The sequence below is a fragment of the Schistocerca nitens genome, chromosome 2 (genome assembly GCF_023898315.1).
Source record: "Schistocerca nitens isolate TAMUIC-IGC-003100 chromosome 2, iqSchNite1.1, whole genome shotgun sequence".
NCBI classification, from domain to species: Eukaryota; Metazoa; Arthropoda; class Insecta; order Orthoptera; family Acrididae; genus Schistocerca; species Schistocerca nitens.
The window spans coordinates 508473000-508491421 of NC_064615.1; the positions used below are offsets into that span (position 1 = coordinate 508473000).

At 37.3% G+C, this 18422-nt stretch overlaps 1 protein-coding gene across 1 annotated transcript in view; it reads right to left on the bottom strand.

Moving 5' to 3' along the window:
• LOC126235125 (E3 ubiquitin-protein ligase lubel) overlaps positions 1-18422 on the bottom strand; it is a 443689-nt gene that overhangs the window by 26664 nt on the left and 398603 nt on the right. The window contains exons 20-21 of the mRNA XM_049943859.1: positions 17901-18248; positions 259-425 (exon numbers count right to left, since the gene is read on the bottom strand). Of these exons, the coding sequence (XP_049799816.1) occupies positions 259-425; positions 17901-18248 (515 nt within the window). The remainder of the gene's footprint in view (positions 1-258; positions 426-17900; positions 18249-18422) is intronic.

Genomic DNA, 18422 nt, shown 5'->3' on the forward strand with positions numbered 1-18422 from the left:
CAACAAATGATATTTTCTGAAAGAAAGAAAGAGAAAAGTCCATAAGTGATTTTTTTGGTGTGTGTGTGTGTGTGTGTGTGTGTGCGCGCGCGTGCGCACACACACACACATGTGTGTGTGTGCGCGCGCGTGCGCACACACACACATGTGCTAAGAAAAAGAAAATCTTGTTGGTGTTTAGTAATTTAAGAACACAGTTCACATAACGTGCATAGAGTGCAAAAAAATGATTGCATAACATCAAGGTTTTGTGCTTACCTGCACAATCCTGCCTGTCCTTCTGAAACATCTCCATTGCAGACAGTGTCAATAAGTCCTCCTGGTGTTTCTTTCTGTAGTTGAACAAGGCACTTAAGGGCTGTATTGTCTTTCACTTGCTCTTTGATGACATCAGGAACTTCTGTATCAAATGCCAAGTTGTGCTCCTGTCAACATAAATTGCCTTGAAAGTTTAGAAGTTTACATACGTTCTTCATGTTAAGATGTATTATAAAATGCACAGCAGATTATTGTAATACCTAGTGAATGTCAATTCAGATTAGTTTAAAATTAGGAAGACAGATTTCTACCTTAACATTTAAATGTGCATAGTGAGGCCTTTTATCAGAACAAAATTGATAAAGTTGTAACCTACAGCACATACACCTGTTCAGTATGAAAAATTTGTAAGTGAAATTTCTCAGTGTCATATGATTTGCACCTCCCCATTTAGTGGGATACATTATGCACTGCTTCACCAGTGACAATTCGCAATATTGGCATCTTGCATGTGTATTATGGCTTAATCTACCAAGATATCAGTTGCTTTTCATTACTCGGCTGTCTATGCAACAATTTATTTCAGGTTGTTTCTCACTGTTCTATGTCTAAATACATACTCTGCAACCTACTGTGCAATGCATGGGAAAGGGTACATTGTACTAATATTAGCCACTTCATGTTCTGTTCCAGCTGAGTATGGAATGAGAGAGAAATGACTATCTGTGTGACTCCATGTATGAGTTTAGATCGATTTAATCTTCTCACTATCCCTAGATAGTAGAACTGTTCCACAGTCAACACTAAATACTGACTGTCTGTAAGTGCTTTTGTAAACATAATATTGCCTTTAAACCAACAGTTTCTGTTTAGGTAGGGCTGTTATGCTTTTGTATTGGCTGTACCAGTTGTTTTTAAACTTTTTGGTCCCTTGGCTGCCTTCACCCAAACATAAACGTCTGTGGCTCCTTTTGCACTTGACTTCTGACTCAGAGTAGGATGAAGAATCTTTAGTTTTTAAAAAATAAATAAAATTGGTTATTTCTGTATTAACTGTTGACATAACACATTTTAATAAATTTGTAATGTTATTACATATTATTCTGGGAACAAAATTAATGGGAAGGACTACCTGCATCTTCATCATCAGTTCTTTAGACTTCAGCACAAGACTGAAAACTGTGACATTTTTTTTCTCCACATTCATTCATGATCTATATATCATGTTGGTGACTGCCAATGCTGACAAATCTACGACACATAAATAGGATGTTTCAAAAGGAATTAAAACTCAAAGGGGCTTGTTGTCTCCTGCTTCACCAAGTTCCAAAACTCAAGCAGTGATAAGGAAACAAACTTCAGTTTCAATGTGAAGTCTCAAGAAATAGCAATAAATTGATCTTGTTCTTCTGTGGTATGTGTCGATGGAAGTTCTGTACCAAAAAGATCTTTGATCCAATAGTGTTGATCAACTTCTTCTGGAAAGCACATCAGAAAGTATTTCAGTTAAATGAGCCACAAACACAGAATTCAGTTCTTTGTTCAACTGAAAGTTATTGTCTTCTAAAATTGAGTGAAGAGTAGGGAAAACAGTAATTTATATCCAGAATGAGATTTTCACTCTGCAGCGGAGTGTGCGCTGATATGAAACTTCCTGGCAGATTAAAACTGTGTGCCCGACCGAGACTCGAACTCGGGACCTTTGCCTTTCGCGGGCAAGTGCTCTACCAACTGAGCTACCGAAGCACGACTCACGCCCGGTACTCACAGCTTTACTTCTGCCAGTACCTCGTCTCCTACCTTCCAAACTTTACAGAAGCTCTCCTGGGAACCTTGCAGAACTAGCACTCCTGAAAGAAAGGATATTGCGGAGACATGGCTTAGCCACAGCCTGGGGGATGTTTCCAGAATGAGATTTTCACTCTGCAGCGGAGTGTGCGCTGATATGAAACTTCCTGGCAGATTAAAACTGTGTGCCCGACCGAGACTCGAACTCGGGACCTTTGCCTTTCGCGGGCTAGTGCTCTACCAACTGAGCTACCGAAGCACGACTCACGCCCGGTACTCACAGCTTTACTTCTGCCAGTACCTCGTCTCCTACCTTCCAAACTTTACAGAAGCTCTCCTGGGAACCTTGCAGAACTAGCACTCCTGAAAGAAAGGATATTGCGGAGACATGGCTTAGCCACAGCCTGGGGGATGTTTCCAGAATGAGATTTTCACTCTGCAGCGGAGTGTGCGCTGATATGAAACTTCCTGGCAGATTAAAACTGTGTGCCCGACCGAGACTCGAACTCGGGACCTTTGCCTTTCGCGGGCAAGTGCTCTACCAACTGAGCTACCGAAGCACGACTCACGCCCGGTACTCACAGCTTTACTTCTGCCAGTACCTCGTCTCCTACCTTCCAAACTTTACAGAAGCTCTCCTGCGAACCTTGCTAGTTCTGCAAGGTTCGCAGGAGAGCTTCTGTAAAGTTTGGAAGGTAGGAGACGAGGTACTGGCAGAAGTAAAGCTGTGAGTACCGGGCGTGAGTCGTGCTTCGGTAGCTCAGTTGGTAGAGCACTTGCCCGCGAAAGGCAAAGGTCCCGAGTTCGAGTCTCGGTCGGGCACACAGTTTTAATCTGCCAGGAAGTTTCAGTAATTTATATCTTTATCATCCAATCCGCAGCTCGTGGTCTAGTGGCTAGCATTGCTGCCTCTGGATCACGGGATCCTGGATTCGATTCCCAGCCAGGTTGGGGATTTTCTCTGCCTGGGGACTGAGCATTTGTGTTATATCATCATCATCATCATCATCCTTCACAGTGGCTCAATTGGACCGTGTAAAAATTGCACCAAAAATTGCACCATGTAAAAATTGCACCAATTGCACTGTGTAAAAATTGCACTGTGTAAAAATTGCACTGTGTAAAAATTGGACTGTGTAAAAATTGGACTGTGTAAAAATGTGTAAAAATTGGACTGTGTAAAAATTGGACTGTGTAAAAATTGGACTGTGTAAAAATTGGACTGTATAAAAATTGGGATTTTGTATGGGTGCTGATGAGCGTGCAGTTGAGTGCCCCATAAACCAAACGTCATCATTTATCATCCAACTTTTATCTCACAACAGTAGTTTTCTTCTGAAGGCTGAAATTTTGTCTAACAACTGTAGAATGTTTGTCTAATTACTTTGAAGGGCATACATTCAATGAACTGAATTTTTCATGATATGCCAGCTTCATAACCAAGTCACTGTTTACAAACTTACTGGAACTAAAATATTTCTCTGGAACAAGGTATTAATAAAGTTCATTCTTGAGTTGATACACCAGTTGCTTGGTAGCTGATTCACCTAACACCTACAATGTCCAGAGCAGCTAGTAAAATAAGTTCTTCCTGTGGTGTGATGTTTCTTGTTCTTTGCTAAATGGTAGGCATTTTCTAAGATGAGAAAGAGACTTTGTACGAATCCAACTTGTTTAGTGGAAGTTTATTTTTTTGTTTTGTCATTTGTTTTAACTTGTGGGCAACATATTCTCATAGTTCTTTTTATGAGACTATCATGATTCAGCTCCAAATTTATTTTATTAGGAAGCATGCTTTCAGTAGCTATGACATAAATGACACATTGTGGTTATTCTTCATTCCCAACATTATTACATTTAAAACCAGACTAGGGAGCCGTGTTGTGCAGTTTGAAAACCTTGTGGCTGTACCACTCTGTTAGAATCCTGGCAGTGCATCTTTGAATTCCTATTGTGTCTTATGTCAGGCTACTTTATTATCACTCCCAAAATTGGAGCAGGTCACACTACGGCACTGTTAATGGCTTCCTTAACATATATACTTTCCCAGAAACCCACATCGTCCATGTTCCTCTCCTAGTATTGGTTTCATGTGTTTATTGTACTTTATATCATCTCTTAGTGCTACTTGCAGGTATTTAAACAGTGTTTTCTACTGATGATATAATCAAATATTATCATGTTCTTTCACTTATTTAGGGGCATAAACTTGGATTCATCAAAATTTAAAGACAGATGATGTTTTGTGCATGATGTTGACATCTTGTCCAAAGTATTCCATATTTCCTTACAGTCAATGAGCAACTCTACTTTCCTGTAGCCAAAAACATTGTTAGCAATCAATTCGTGGATGTTGCTGACAGTATCTCATAAATCATGTATACATTTTGAGAACATCAGTGAACCTATTATATTTGCATTCATTTCTGCCACACATTTACCATCCAATAAAGAATTGCATTGTTTGCCACAACAAACACAATCTGATATTTGAAAAACAAAATTAATTTATAAAATGTAAATCAACTAGTGTAGCAGTTGCTCAGATGACTGAAGAGGCCATAAGTGGTACTAAGAACAGGGAACATGTTGTAGGTATATACTTAGACCTTGACAAAACTTTTGACTGTGTGAACATTATTATCCTGTTAGATAATCTGTGGGACACTGACATAAGAGGCACTGCTTATGGCCTAATAAATTCCTACATGAGTAGCCAAAAACAGTTTTGCTGTTTAAAACTGCAAGTGGTGTTCACAGATCTCCAGTAAGATAGATTATGTAATAGTCAACAAAACTGTAGAAGACAGTGTTAACTTTTAAAGTGTTGATTTTCATTACTCAGATCACTATTGTCAGGTTTTAGAATATTCAAGGTTTGCTGTATCAACAGCAACTAAGATAACTGAGAAGAAGCAGATCCTGAATAGCACTAACATCAGCACCTTCAAAGCTAAGTTAGCAGAGGAGAAATGGGACACTATTTACCAAATGAAAGGGTCAGAAAACAAAAGGCAAAAATTTTATACGACAGTGCTGAAGCATTTTGACTGCTGCTGCCCTCTCAAAAAAATAACCAGGGTACAAACAAACTCTTATCTTGAAAATAATACTAGGCTAAAACTTACACTTAGGCTGATTAAGTTAAGGCAGAATATATATGATCTTGACTGTTTATATAAGGAAACAAAGCTACATATATTTAAGGAAAAGTACAATCAAGCCAAAATAACTTTTAAGACAGACCTTTTACACTTGAGGAAACAGATAAACAATGATACAATAGAGCGTTCATCCAACATAGGTCCTGGAGACTAACCAATAAACATCATAAAGCCACCAGCAATGGACAAAGTGAGCCAGTTAGCATTAGACACAAGGGCCATCTAGTGAAAGATCCAAATGAAGTAGGTAATTTATTCAATAGGCATTTTATCTCTCATTTTGACCCACCAGCCCCTATTATAGATCTACAGGCTGGCACACCAAATGATGTCACAGATGGTATAGAGCTCGAATTTATGGAGGTGAAGCAACAGGAAATATTTAACACAATACAAAAGCTAAAGAATAAGCATTCATCTCAATGGGATGGTATCTCATGGGTGGTGTTAAAGAAATGTGCCAATGAAATAACTAAACCCCTTACCTATCTTATCAACTGTAGTATTAATGAAAACATATACCCAAATGCCTTAAAAATAAGTAATTCAGCCAATCCATAAGAAGGGAAGTAAAGATGAAGTTTAAAATTATAGACCGATATCACTAATCCCTAACTTCAGTAAAATGTTTGAGACAGTTATCCTATCACAACTCACATCATTTTTCTCAAGACACAAAATGCTTGCCGAATCGTAGCATGGGTTTAGGAAAGACTTAAGCATGGCCACTGCTGTTACCAGTTTCTTCCATGAAGTATATAGCAGCATAGGACGGGCTATGCACACAGCTGGAATATTCCTTGACCTGATCAAAGCTTTTGACTCAGTAGACCATGAGCTTCTCTTTAAAAAACTGTGGATGTACAATATGAGAGATGCATCAATGAAACTTCTATCCACCTATTTGGTGAATCGAAAACAACGTACCAAACGTACACATTACATTGATAATAAGATCTTAACCTTTAAATCCACAAGTGAAACAGTGACATACGGAGTCCCTCAAGGCTCAATTCTTGGACTTTTCCTCTTTTTAGCATATATTAACGATGTTGTACACCCCATTAACTCGTACATTGTAAAATGTGCTGATGACACCTCAAATTTATTTCATGGTAAAGATAGTGAGGAACTGAAATTTTCAGCAAGTAATGGGATACTAGAATTAAGTTCATATTTCCATGATTAAAGGTCAATGTAAATAAAGCCCAGATGCTAATATTTACAACTGGCAGCTCACACCACTCATACATAAATGAGATATGTGGCATTGTGGCAGAGGAAAGAAACGAGTGTAAATTTCTAGGGGTCTATCTGGAGTCAAACCTCTGGTGGATTAACCACATTAATACTGTATCAAAACTAAAAGAGTTCTTAATTGAAAAGTGTCTCTATTCACTCAACAAATTTTAAATGGTTAAGTTTAAGAACTGTAAAATAATGTATAAAAAATAATTGGCTGTAGTAATATGTGTAATATGTAATGTATTTTGACAAGCATCAATTTACTGTTTAATTACTACCTGTAAGGCTAGGATCTAAAAGTATTTTATGTCTGTAAATGTACTTGACATTTGCAAAAGCCATCATATTGATGACACCACCCAAGAAAATCTAAATAAATAAACATTTATTATGGAACTCAACAATAGTAGACCTAGTTATGAAATTAAAATGTACGTAGATGGTGAGATGGTAAAAAAAGCATTTAGTGTAAAATTCATTGGTTTAACCATTCAAAGTAACCTGAAATGAGACATTTTGTCACTCTCGCATAAGCTCTTCAAACTCATGTGTTCCCCTGGAGACAACCATATGGCCACAGGCACAGGAGAGCAGGAGATGGTTTGCAGGCAGGGACGGTCAAGCAGCCGCCACATGTGCAGAACACATGCAATATGGCCATCTGGTAGGTAGTCTACAGTACCAGCACCTGTCTACAAGGGCGGCAACCTTGCCCAATGGAGCAGCATTTGAACAGCCTACTCAATCATGTAAGTTATCTAAGAATATACTTGCAATCAATATGATTAGCAAGATATTCAAAGATACTGTTGTCCTAAAGACTGCAGCCATGCTTTATTTTCCTCCCCTGTCATGTGGAATAGAAATGTTGGGGGAAGGCAACAACCAAATGAAATCTAATAAGCCCTGATTATTCAAAAATGAGTTATAAGAATCACCTGTGGAGCTAAATATAAGGAATAATGCCATGGCCTATGTCCAAAAACTGGTGTGCTAAACATAGTAAACATGTATATTCTACAACCTATATTGCTTTTAAAAAAGCTGCATCCCACCATATATTCTCATTTGAATCAGTACAATACTAGAAATAAAGAAACATTTTACATTAGCAGCCACAAAACAGTCCTCTATGAAAACAGTATGCAATATGCAGGATTAAAATTAGGTAATGCACTGCCCAGTATGGTTACAACTCTTCCCACAGTGAAGCTCAAATTTCTGTTTAAGATACCTTTTCCAAAACCCTTTAATAATTAGAAGAATAACATTGTAATGTGCAGAGTAAGAATTGTTTTGAAAATACATGTTATAGCAGCAAGCCATTTATTTGTAATCTTACATATGTTAATCAGTGTCATCTTCAGAAGAATGTATTATTGTGTTGTGTATAAATAACTGTAACATTCACTGTTTTTGTTCATATGAAATGAACCACTAGAAGTTAAATAAAGTATTATTATTATTATAATTATCATCATTATTATTATTATTTCTTTACTTTCTCAGACTTTTTTTTAAGTCTGGTTAAGAATAGAGTGACGCGGACCTTTATCAAGCGTCACTTCCTATTAACTGTACGGTATGTGTTATATTGCATTTAGGAACTTTCGGGTAATTGAACATGTATCAATAATTACGGATTTCTGTAATTGTATATATATGTTTGGATGTAGCTGTATTGCATTGATGTATTGGTGGATATTGTGTGGTATGACTCCTGTAGTTGATAGTATAATTGGTATGATGTCAACTTTATCCTGATGCCACATGTCTTTGACTTCCTCAGCCAGTTGGATGTATTTTTCAATTTTTTCTCCTGTTTTCTTTTGTATATTTGTTGTATTGGGTATGGATATTTCGATTAGTTGTGTTAATTTCTTCTTTTTATTGGTGAGTATGATGTCAGGTTTGTTATGTGGCGTTGTTTTATCTGTTATAATGGTTCTGTTCCAGTATAATTTGTATTCATCATTCTCCAGTACATTTTGTGGTGCATACTTGTATGTAGGAACGTGTTGTTTTATAAGTTTATGTTGTAAGGCAAGCTGTTGATGTATTATTTTTGCGACATTGTCATGTCTTCTGGGGTATTCTGTATTTGCTAGTATTGTACATCCGCTTGTGATGTGATCTACTGTTTCTATTTGTTGTTTACAAAGTCTGCATTTATCTGTTGTGGTATTGGGATCTTTAATAATATGCTTGCTGAAATACCTGGTGTTTATTGTTTGATCCTGTATTGCAATCATGAATCCTTCTGTCTCACTGTATATATTGCCTTTTCTTAGCCATGTGTTGGATGCGTCTTGATCGATGTGTGGCTGTGTTAGATGATATGGGTGCTTGCCATGAAGTGTTTTCTTTTTCCAATTTGCTTTCTTCGTATCTGTTGATGTTATGTGATCTAAAGGGTTGTAGAAGTGGTTATGAAATTGCAGTGGTGTAGCCGATGTATTTATATGAGTGATTGCCTCGTGTATTTTGCTAGTTTCTGCTCGTTCTAGAAAGAATTTTCTTAAATTGTCTACCTGTCCATAATGTAGGTTTTTTATGTCGATAAATCCCCTTCCTCCTTCCTTTCTGCTTAATGTGAATCTTTCTGTTGCTGAATGTATGTGATGTATTCTATATTTGTGGCATTGTGAGCGTGTAAGTGTATTGAGTGCTTCTAGGTCTGTGTTACTCCATTTCACTACTCCAAATGAGTAGGTCAATATTGGTATGGCATAAGTATTTATAGCTTTTGTCTTGTTTCTTGCTGTCAGTTCTGTTTTCAGTATTTTTGTTAGTCTTTGTCTATATTTTTCTTTTAGTTCTTCTTTAATATTTGTATTATCTATTCCTATTTTTTGTCTGTATCCTAGATATTTATAGGCATCCGTTTCTTCCATCGCTTCTATGCAGTCGCTGTGGTTATCCAATATGTAATCTTCTTGTTTAGTGTGTTTTCCCTTGACTATGCTATTTTTCTTACATTTGTCTGTTCCAAAAGCCATACTTATATCATTGCTGAATCCTTCTGTTATCTTTAGTAATTGGTTGAGTTGTTGATTGGTTGCTGCCAGTAGTTTTAGATCATCCATGTATAGCAAATGTGTGATTTTGTGTGGGTATGTTCCAGTAATATTGTATCCATAATTTGTATTGTTTAGCATGTTGGATAGTGGGTTCAGAGCAAGGCAGAACCAGAAAGGACTTAATATTATTATTATTATTATTATTATTATTATTATTTCTTTCCTTTCTCAGATATTATTATTCTTATTATTTCTTTACTTTCTCAGACGTTAAGTCTGGTTAAAAATGGAAAGTGACGCGGACTTTGATCAAGCGTCACTTCCTATTAACTGTACGGTATGTGTTATATTGCATTTAGGAACTTTCGGGTAATTGAACATGTATCAATAATTACGGATTTCTGTAGTTGTATATATATGTTTGGATGTAGCTGTACTGCATTGATGTACTGGTGGATATTGTGTGGTATGACTCCTGTAGTTGATAGTATAATTGGTATGATGTCAACTTTATCCTGATGCCACATGTCTTTGACTTCCTCAGCCAGTTGGATGTATTTTTCAATATTTCTCCTGTTTTCTTTTGTATATTTGTTGTATTGGGTATGGATATTTCGATTAGTTGTGTTAATTTCTTCTTTTTATTGGTGAGTATGATGTCAGGTTTGTTATGTGGTGTTGTTTTATCTGTTATAATGGTTCTGTTCCAGTATAATTTGTATTCATCATTCTCCAGTACATTTTGTGGTGCATACTTGTATGTAGGAACGTGTTGTTTTAAAAGTTTATGTTGTAAGGCAAGCTGTTGATGTATTATTTTTGCGACATTGTCATGTCTTCTGGGGTATTCTGTATTTGCTAGTATTGTACATCCGCTTGTGATGTGATCTACTATTTCTATTTGTTGTTTACAAAGTCTGCATTTATCTGTTGTGGTATTGGGATCTTTAATAATGTGCTTGCTGTAATACCTGGTGTTTATTGTTTGATCCTGTATTGCAATCATGAATCCTTCTGTCTCACTGTATATATTGCCTTTTCTTAGCCATGTGTTGGATGCGTCTTGATCGATGTGTAGCTGTGTTAGATGATACGGGTGCTTGCCATGAAGTGTTTTCTTTTTCCAATTTACTCTCTTCGTATCTGTTGATGTTATATGATCTAAAGGGTTGTAGAAGTGGTTATGAAATTGCAGTGGTGTAGCCGATGTATTTATATGAGTGATTGCCTTGTGTATTTTGCTAGTTTCTGCTCGTTCTAGAAAGAATTTTCTTAAATTGTCTACCTGTCCATAATGTAGGTTTTTTATGTCGATAAATCCCCTTCCTCCTTCCTTTCTGCTTAATGTGAATCTTTCTGTTGCTGAATGTATGTGATGTATTCTATATTTGTGGCATTGTGATCTGTAAGTGTATTGAGTGCTTCTAGGTCTGTGTTACTCCATTTCACTACTCCAAATGAGTAGGTCAATATTGGTATGGCATAAGTATTTATAGCTTTTGTCTTGTTTCTTGCTGTCAATTCTGTTTTCAGTATTTTTGTTAGTCTTTGTCTATATTTTTCTTTTAGTTCTTCTTTAATATGTGTATTATCTATTCCTATTTTTTGTCTGTATCCTAGATATTTATAGGCATCCGTTTTTTCCATCGCTTCTATGCAGTCGCTGTGGTTATCCAATATGTAATCTTTTTGTTTAGTGTGTTTTCCCTTGACTATGCTATTTTTCTTACATTTGTCTGTTCCAAAAGCCATACTTATATCATTGCTGAATCCTTCTGTTATCTTTAGTAATTGGTTGAGTTGTTGATTTGTTGCTGCCAGTAGTTTTAGATCATCCATGTATAGCAAATGTGTGATTTTGTGTGGGTATGTTCCAGTAATATTGTATCCATAATTTGTATTATTTAGCATGTTGGATAGTGGGTTCAGAGCAAGGCAGAACCAGAAAGGACTTAATGAGTCTCCTTGGTATATTCCACGCTTAATCTGTATTGGCTGTGATGTGATATTATTTGGATTTGTTTGGATATTAAGTGTGGTTTTCCAATTTTTCATTACTATGTTTAGGAACTGTATCAATTTAGGATCTACTTTGTATATTTCCAATATTTGTAGTAACCATGAGTGGGGTACACTATCAAAAGCGTTTTGGTAATCAATGTATGTGTAGTGTAGCCACCTTTGTTTGGTTTTAGCTTGATATGTCACCTCTGCATCTATTATCAGTTGCTCTTTACATCCTCGTGCTCCTTTGCAACAGCCTTTTTGTTCTTCATTTATAATTTTGTTCTGTGTTGTATGTGTCATTAATTTCTGTTTAATGACTGAAGTTAATATTTTGTATATTGTTGGTAGGCATGTTATGGGGCGATATTTAGCTGGGTTCGCTGTGTCTGCTTGATCTTTAGGTTTCAGATAAGTTATTCCATGTGCAAGTGTGTCAGGGAATGTGTATGGGTCTGCAATGTAACTGTTAAATAATTTAGTTAGATGTGAATGTGTTGAGGTGAACTTCTTTAACCAGAAATTTGCTATTTTATCGTTTCCAGGGGCTTTCCAATTGTGAGTAGAATTAATTGCTTGGGTGACTTCATGTTGCAAAATTATCACTTCAGGCATTTGTGGTATCATCTTGTATGTGTCTGTTTCTGCTTGTATCCACCGTGCATGCCTGTTATGTTGTACCGGGTTTGACCATATGTTGCTCCAGAAGTGTTCCATGTCTGTTATGTTTGGTGGATTGTTTATTTTAATGTGTGTGTTATCTGTTGTCTGGTAAAATTTCTTTTGGTTTGTGTTGAATGTTTGGTTTTGTTTCCTTCTATTTTCACTTTTTTTGTATCTTCTGAGTCGTTTGGCTAATGCTTGTAATTTCTGCTTCTTTTCATCTAATTGCTCTGTCGCTTCTTGTTGTGAGATTTTACCTAACCTTTTTCATTTTTTTTCTGAGATTTCATTTCTTATAAATTGTGTTAGCTGTCCAATGTCTTTTCTCAGTTTTTCTATTTTGATCTGTAGCCTGTGTTGCCATGCTGGTTTTGTGGGTTTCTTCTGTGTGTTGGTTGGTTCTGATCTCTGCCTAGTGTGTATATTTAGTGTAGTGAGTGCTCCTATATAAACCAGTAGTTGTAACTCTTCCATAGTTGTGTTTTCATTTATTTTGTTGTGTATGATTGTGTTGATAGTTTTTATTGTTGTTTCGACTTGTGGGTTATTTGGTGGTCTATGCAAGAATGGTCTAATGTCTGTATTTGTGTCTTTGTATTCTATATATGTTAGCTGAAATTTTTCTTCTATATCTAACATCTGTGTCACTTCGTGTTCTATTTGTGCTTGTTCTGGTGGCTGTCTTAAGATTTCATTTTCCTCTGATTGTTTAATTGGTGCGTGTTGTTCTTTGTTTGTTTGCTCTGGGATGTTTGAGTCCATTACTGTATTTTCTTCTTCTTCTGATTGCACATTATTTTGTTCCAGTATTTGTTGTACTTGTTGTTTGATGTTTTCTAATTCTGACTGGGGTATCCTGTTATTTTTGATTATTACACGGATCTGATCAGCTAGTCGTTGTTCTGTTAAAAATTTTAATTCTGGGTATCTGGTAATAAATGTTGTGTATACTTGTGATCTGTATCCAGTTGTGTTGGTTCCTAGGTTTGTTGCTTGGTAATAACAGAACATGAGGTGTCGATTAACTTCATCTGACCATCTCATCCTCCGTCTTTGTTTTTTATTATTATTATTATTATTATTATTATTATTATTATTGTTATATTGTTATAATATCTGCTCTTTTCATTCATTAGCACTCATGCAGCACTTGTAAAACAGAATCCAAACATTTTGAAATACATCTTGAATGTTAAAAACGTTACTGACAAAGAAAGGACATTTCAGTTGGAAATATTTTCCTTTGTTAATGATTATGAAATAATAGAAACAGTAAAGAATTACTATAACAGAAAAGTCTAAAAGTCACAAAGAAAGAAATATAGTACCCATAATCTGATTGCAGCAATATCATTCAAATGTATTACTGTATACTTTTCACTGTAAATGCTTACAGTTTGATGCTCAGTGTTATGATGGAAAAAGTAGTTGTAAAAGAAATTATAAAGATCGTGTGTACACTTTTAAATAGATGTAGAGCTACACCTTCCTGTAATTGGCAATGCAGCATTTATGCACCCACATGATTGGAACAGACAGATGACTTGATCTAGGAAACTGAGTACTATCTCAAGTTTTACTTTTGTCGGCTGACACTTTCTCCTCTAACATATTTGTTTACACACACACACACACACACACACACACACACACACACACACACACACACACACACACACCTCTGCACACATTTTCACTCCTGTAATCATTCTGACCTCAATCTCTAGTAACCCACTGTCCCCACACCCTCCACCCAAGAGATTCCTCTTCCTCAGTCCCATCAGTCCCATCCAAATTCATATCCTGATGTCACCTTCAACATGTACTGCTCCCCACTGGCTTCAACAATTGTGTATCCTATGCCTAGCCACCTGTCACCCCCCCCCCCCCCCCCACTCTCCCACATTCTTAGATGGTGAACCACCTGCCTCCTGCACAGCCACAAGCCACCCACCTCCAAACCCCTCCCGGCCTCCCACCTCTCCCCCCTCTACCCAACACATCCCCCACTGCACCATTACATTCCACCAGCAGTTGTTGTTGTTGTGGTCTTCAGTCCTGAGACTGGTTTGATGCAGTTCTCCATGTTAAACTATCCTGTGCAAGCTCCTTCATCTCCCAGTACCTACTGCTACCTACATCCTTCTGAATCTGTTTAGTGTATTCATCTCTTGGTCTCCCTCTACAATTTTTACCCTCCATGCTGCCCTCCAGTGCTAAATTTGTGATCCCTTGATGCCTCAGGACATGTCCTACCAACCGATCCCTTCTTCTAGTCAAGTTGTGCCACAAATTTCTCTTCTCCCCAATCCTATTCAATACCTCCTCATTAGTTACATGATCTACCCACCTAATCGTCAACATTCTTCTGTAGCACCACATTTCGAAAGCTTCTATTCTCTTCTTGTCCAAACTATTTATCGTCCATGTTTCACTTCCATACATGGCTACACTCCATACAAATACTTTCAGAAATGACTTCCTGACACTTAAATCTATACTCGATGTTAACAAATTTCTCTTCTTCACAAACGCTTTCCTTGCCATTGCCAGTCTACATTTTATATCCTCTCTACTTCGACCATCATCAGTTATTTTGCTCCCCAAATAGCAAAACTCCTTTACTACTTTAAGTGCCTCATTTCCTAATCTAATTCCCTCAGCATCACCCAACTTAATTCGACTACATTCCATTATCCTCATTTTGCTTTTGTTGATGTTCATCTTATATCCTCCTTTCAAGACACTGTCCATTCCGTTCAACTGCTCTTCCAAGTCCTTTGCTGTCTCTGACAGAATTACAATGTCATCTGCGAACCTCAAAGTTTTTATTTCTTCTCCCTGGATTTTAACACCTACTCCAAACTTTTCTTTTGTTTCCTTTACTGCTTGCTCAATATACAGATTGAATAACATTGGGGAGAGGCTAAAACCCTGTCTCACTCCCTTCCCAACCACTGCTTCCCTTTCACGCCCCTCGACTCTTATAACTGCCATCTGGTTTCTGTACAAATTGTAAATAGCCTTTCGCTCCCTGTATTTTACCCCTGCCACCTTTAGAATTTGAAAGAGAGTATTCCAGTCAACATTGTCAAAAGATTTCTCTAAGTCTACAAATGCTAGAAACGTAGGCTTGCCTTTCCTTAATCATTCTTCTAAGATAAGTCGTAAGGTCAGAATTGCCTCACATGTTACAACATTTCTACAGAATCCAAACTGATCTTCCCCGAGGTCGGCTTCTACCAGTTTTTCCATTCGTCTGTAAAGAATTCGCGTTAATATTTTGCAGCTGTGACTTATTAAACTGATAGTTCGGTAATTTCCACTTCTGTCAACACCTGCTTTCTTTGGGATTGGAATTATTATATTCTTCTTGAAGTCTGAGGGTATTTCGCCTGTCTCATACATCTTCCTCGCCAGATGGTAGAGTTTTGTCATGAATGGCTCTCCCAAGGCCATCAGTAGTTCTAATGGAATGTTGTCTACTCCCGGGGCCTTGTTTCGACTCAGGTCTTTCAGTGCTCTGTCAAACTCTTCAGGCAGTATCGTATCTCCCATTTCATCTTCATCTACATCCTCTTCCATTTCCATAATATTGTCCTCAAGTACATCGCCCTTGTATAGACCCTCTATATACTCCTTCCACCTTTCTGCTTTCCCCCCTTTGCTTAGAACTGGGTTTCCATCTGAGCTCTTGATATTCATACAAGTGGCTCTCTTTTCTCCAAAGGTCTCTTTAATTTTCCTGTAGGCTGTATCTATCTTACCCCTAGTGAGATAAGCCTCTACATCCTTACATTTGTCCTCTAGCCATACCTGCGTAGCCATTTTGCACTTCCTGTTGATCTCATTTTTGAGACGTTTGTATTCCTTTTTGCCTGCTTCATTTACTGCATTTTTATATTTTCTCCTTTCATCAATTAAATTCAATATTTCTTCTGTTATCCAAGGATTTCTACTAGCCCTCGTCTTTTTACCTATTTGATCCTCTGCTGCCTTCACTACTTCATCTCTCAAAGCTACCCATTCTTCTTCTACTGTATTTCTGTCCCCCATTCGTGTCAATTGTTCCCTTATGCTCTCCCTGAAACTCTGTACAACCTCTGGTTCTTTCAGTTTATCCAGGTCCCATCTCCTTAAATTCCCACCTTTTTGCAGTTTCTTCAGTTTTAACCAATAGATTGTGGTCAGAGTCCACATCTGCCCCTGGAAATGTCTTACAATTTAAAACCTGGTTCCTAAATCTCTGTCTTACCATTATATAATCTATCTGAAACCTTTTAGTATCTCCAGGCTTCTTCCATGTATACAACCTTCTTTTATGATTCTTGAACCAAGTGTTAGCTATGATTAAGTTATACTCTGTGCAAAATTCTACCAGATGGCTTCCTCTTTCATTTCTTATCCCCAATCCATATTCACCTACTATATTTCCTTCTCTCCCCTTTCCTACTGGCGAATTCCAGTCACCCATGACTATTAAATTTTCGTCTCCCTTCACTACCTGAATAATTTATTTTTATCTCATCATACATTTCTTCAATTTCTTCATCATCTGCAGAGCTAGTTGGCATATAAACTTTTACTACTGTAGTAAGCATGGGCTTCGTGTCTATCTTGGCCACTATAATACATTCACTATGCTGTTTGTAGTAGCTTACCCGCACTCCTATTTTTTATTAATTATTAAACCTGCTCCTGCATTACCCCTATTTGATTTTGTATTTATAACCCTGTATTCACCTTACCAGAAGTCTTGTTCCTCCTGCCACCGAACTTCACTAATTCCCACTATATCTAACTTTAACCTATCCATTTCTCTTTTTAAATTTTCTAACCTACCTGCCCGATTAAGGGATCTGACATTACACGCTCCGATCCGTAGAATGCCAGTTTTCTTTCTCCTGATAACGACGTCCTCTTGAGTAGTCCCCGCCCGGAGATCCGAATGGGGGACTATTTTACCTCCGGAATATTTTACCCAAGAGGACGCCATTGTCATTTAACCATACAGTGCTGCATTAAGAGTCTAGGTGGTTGGTGCCATATGTGTGTGTTTGTGTGAAACATTTCACTGTACATTTGGGATGTATCAGTTCTGGTCATGTTTTATGAACTCTTAATGGGACATGTGTGTAAGCTCTTCATATTACTATAAGATTTCATTTTGGCTGCAAGAATGCTGATGTTTCAGCATAACACCATCTCTTTACAGTCTAGCCATAAGATGGTACACTACCTAATGCTTACTTTCTCAAAGTAAGAAAACAGCACTGAGGTCACATGTTTTGACAGTTAAAGATTAACAAATCTTACTGTGTTGCACTGTGTATGGGTGCAGTTGAAAAGCAGTGACTGCAAAGTAAGTGTAAATACTCAAGACAGATTAGCAGCTCACATCATGAACATCAGTTACAATCTTAAAGTAATATTAACATGACCTTATAAGGTCTACAAATTTCATAGAGAATTGGAAATTCTGTTGAACTGAGAAATTAAAAAAGTAATATATGTAAAGGTATTAAAATGTTTTCTGACTAATAAATGCATTAGAAAGCCTTCCCTCTAACCTTGACATTTTTCCTGAGATTTTATTTTAGATGACACATGCAAACAGCTGTAGCCTGGGACTCAATGACAAAGTTTTCATGAATACTTTTACTCAAAATTGTTTACACTAATACCTCCTGAAATATTTACTATCCACTATTTTGAAACATACTATATGACAGGTACACAAATAAGTATCTGATAATACCTGCAACAGCTTCTGAAGATCTCCTGGTTCTTTGTCGCGAAGATAAAACAGGCAGTTACGAGGATGATGAGCATGTAGACCCAGCTTAGCACAGTATTCAGTCAGCCCACATTTGGCACCCATGAGGAAAGGTTTCCCACAGCCACAACAGAATTCGTACTTGCACTGTGAGCAGGTGAAGTGCATGCATCCACCACGTGCCAATGAGAAACGGAAGTGACACTTGGGGCAGTCAATTCCATGCTCTGCCAGATGGCGTGCCAGTCCTGTTGCCTGGTACTCTGGGTCATTAGCCTCCTTCCATTCAGCAAACTCTTTGCAGCTTAGGCCCTCATGCTGGACCTCCCACTGAAATCACGGAGAATGCATAATGGTACATGCTTCTGTCATGTCTGATATAATCTGATATAAGTTATTTTACTGTCTGAACATTTTCTAGACTATTTGGCTTCCTGATGCTGAATTGGTAGAAGACATAAGGCACTGAGCCACTAACATTATGTCTCTGATCATTGTTTATCT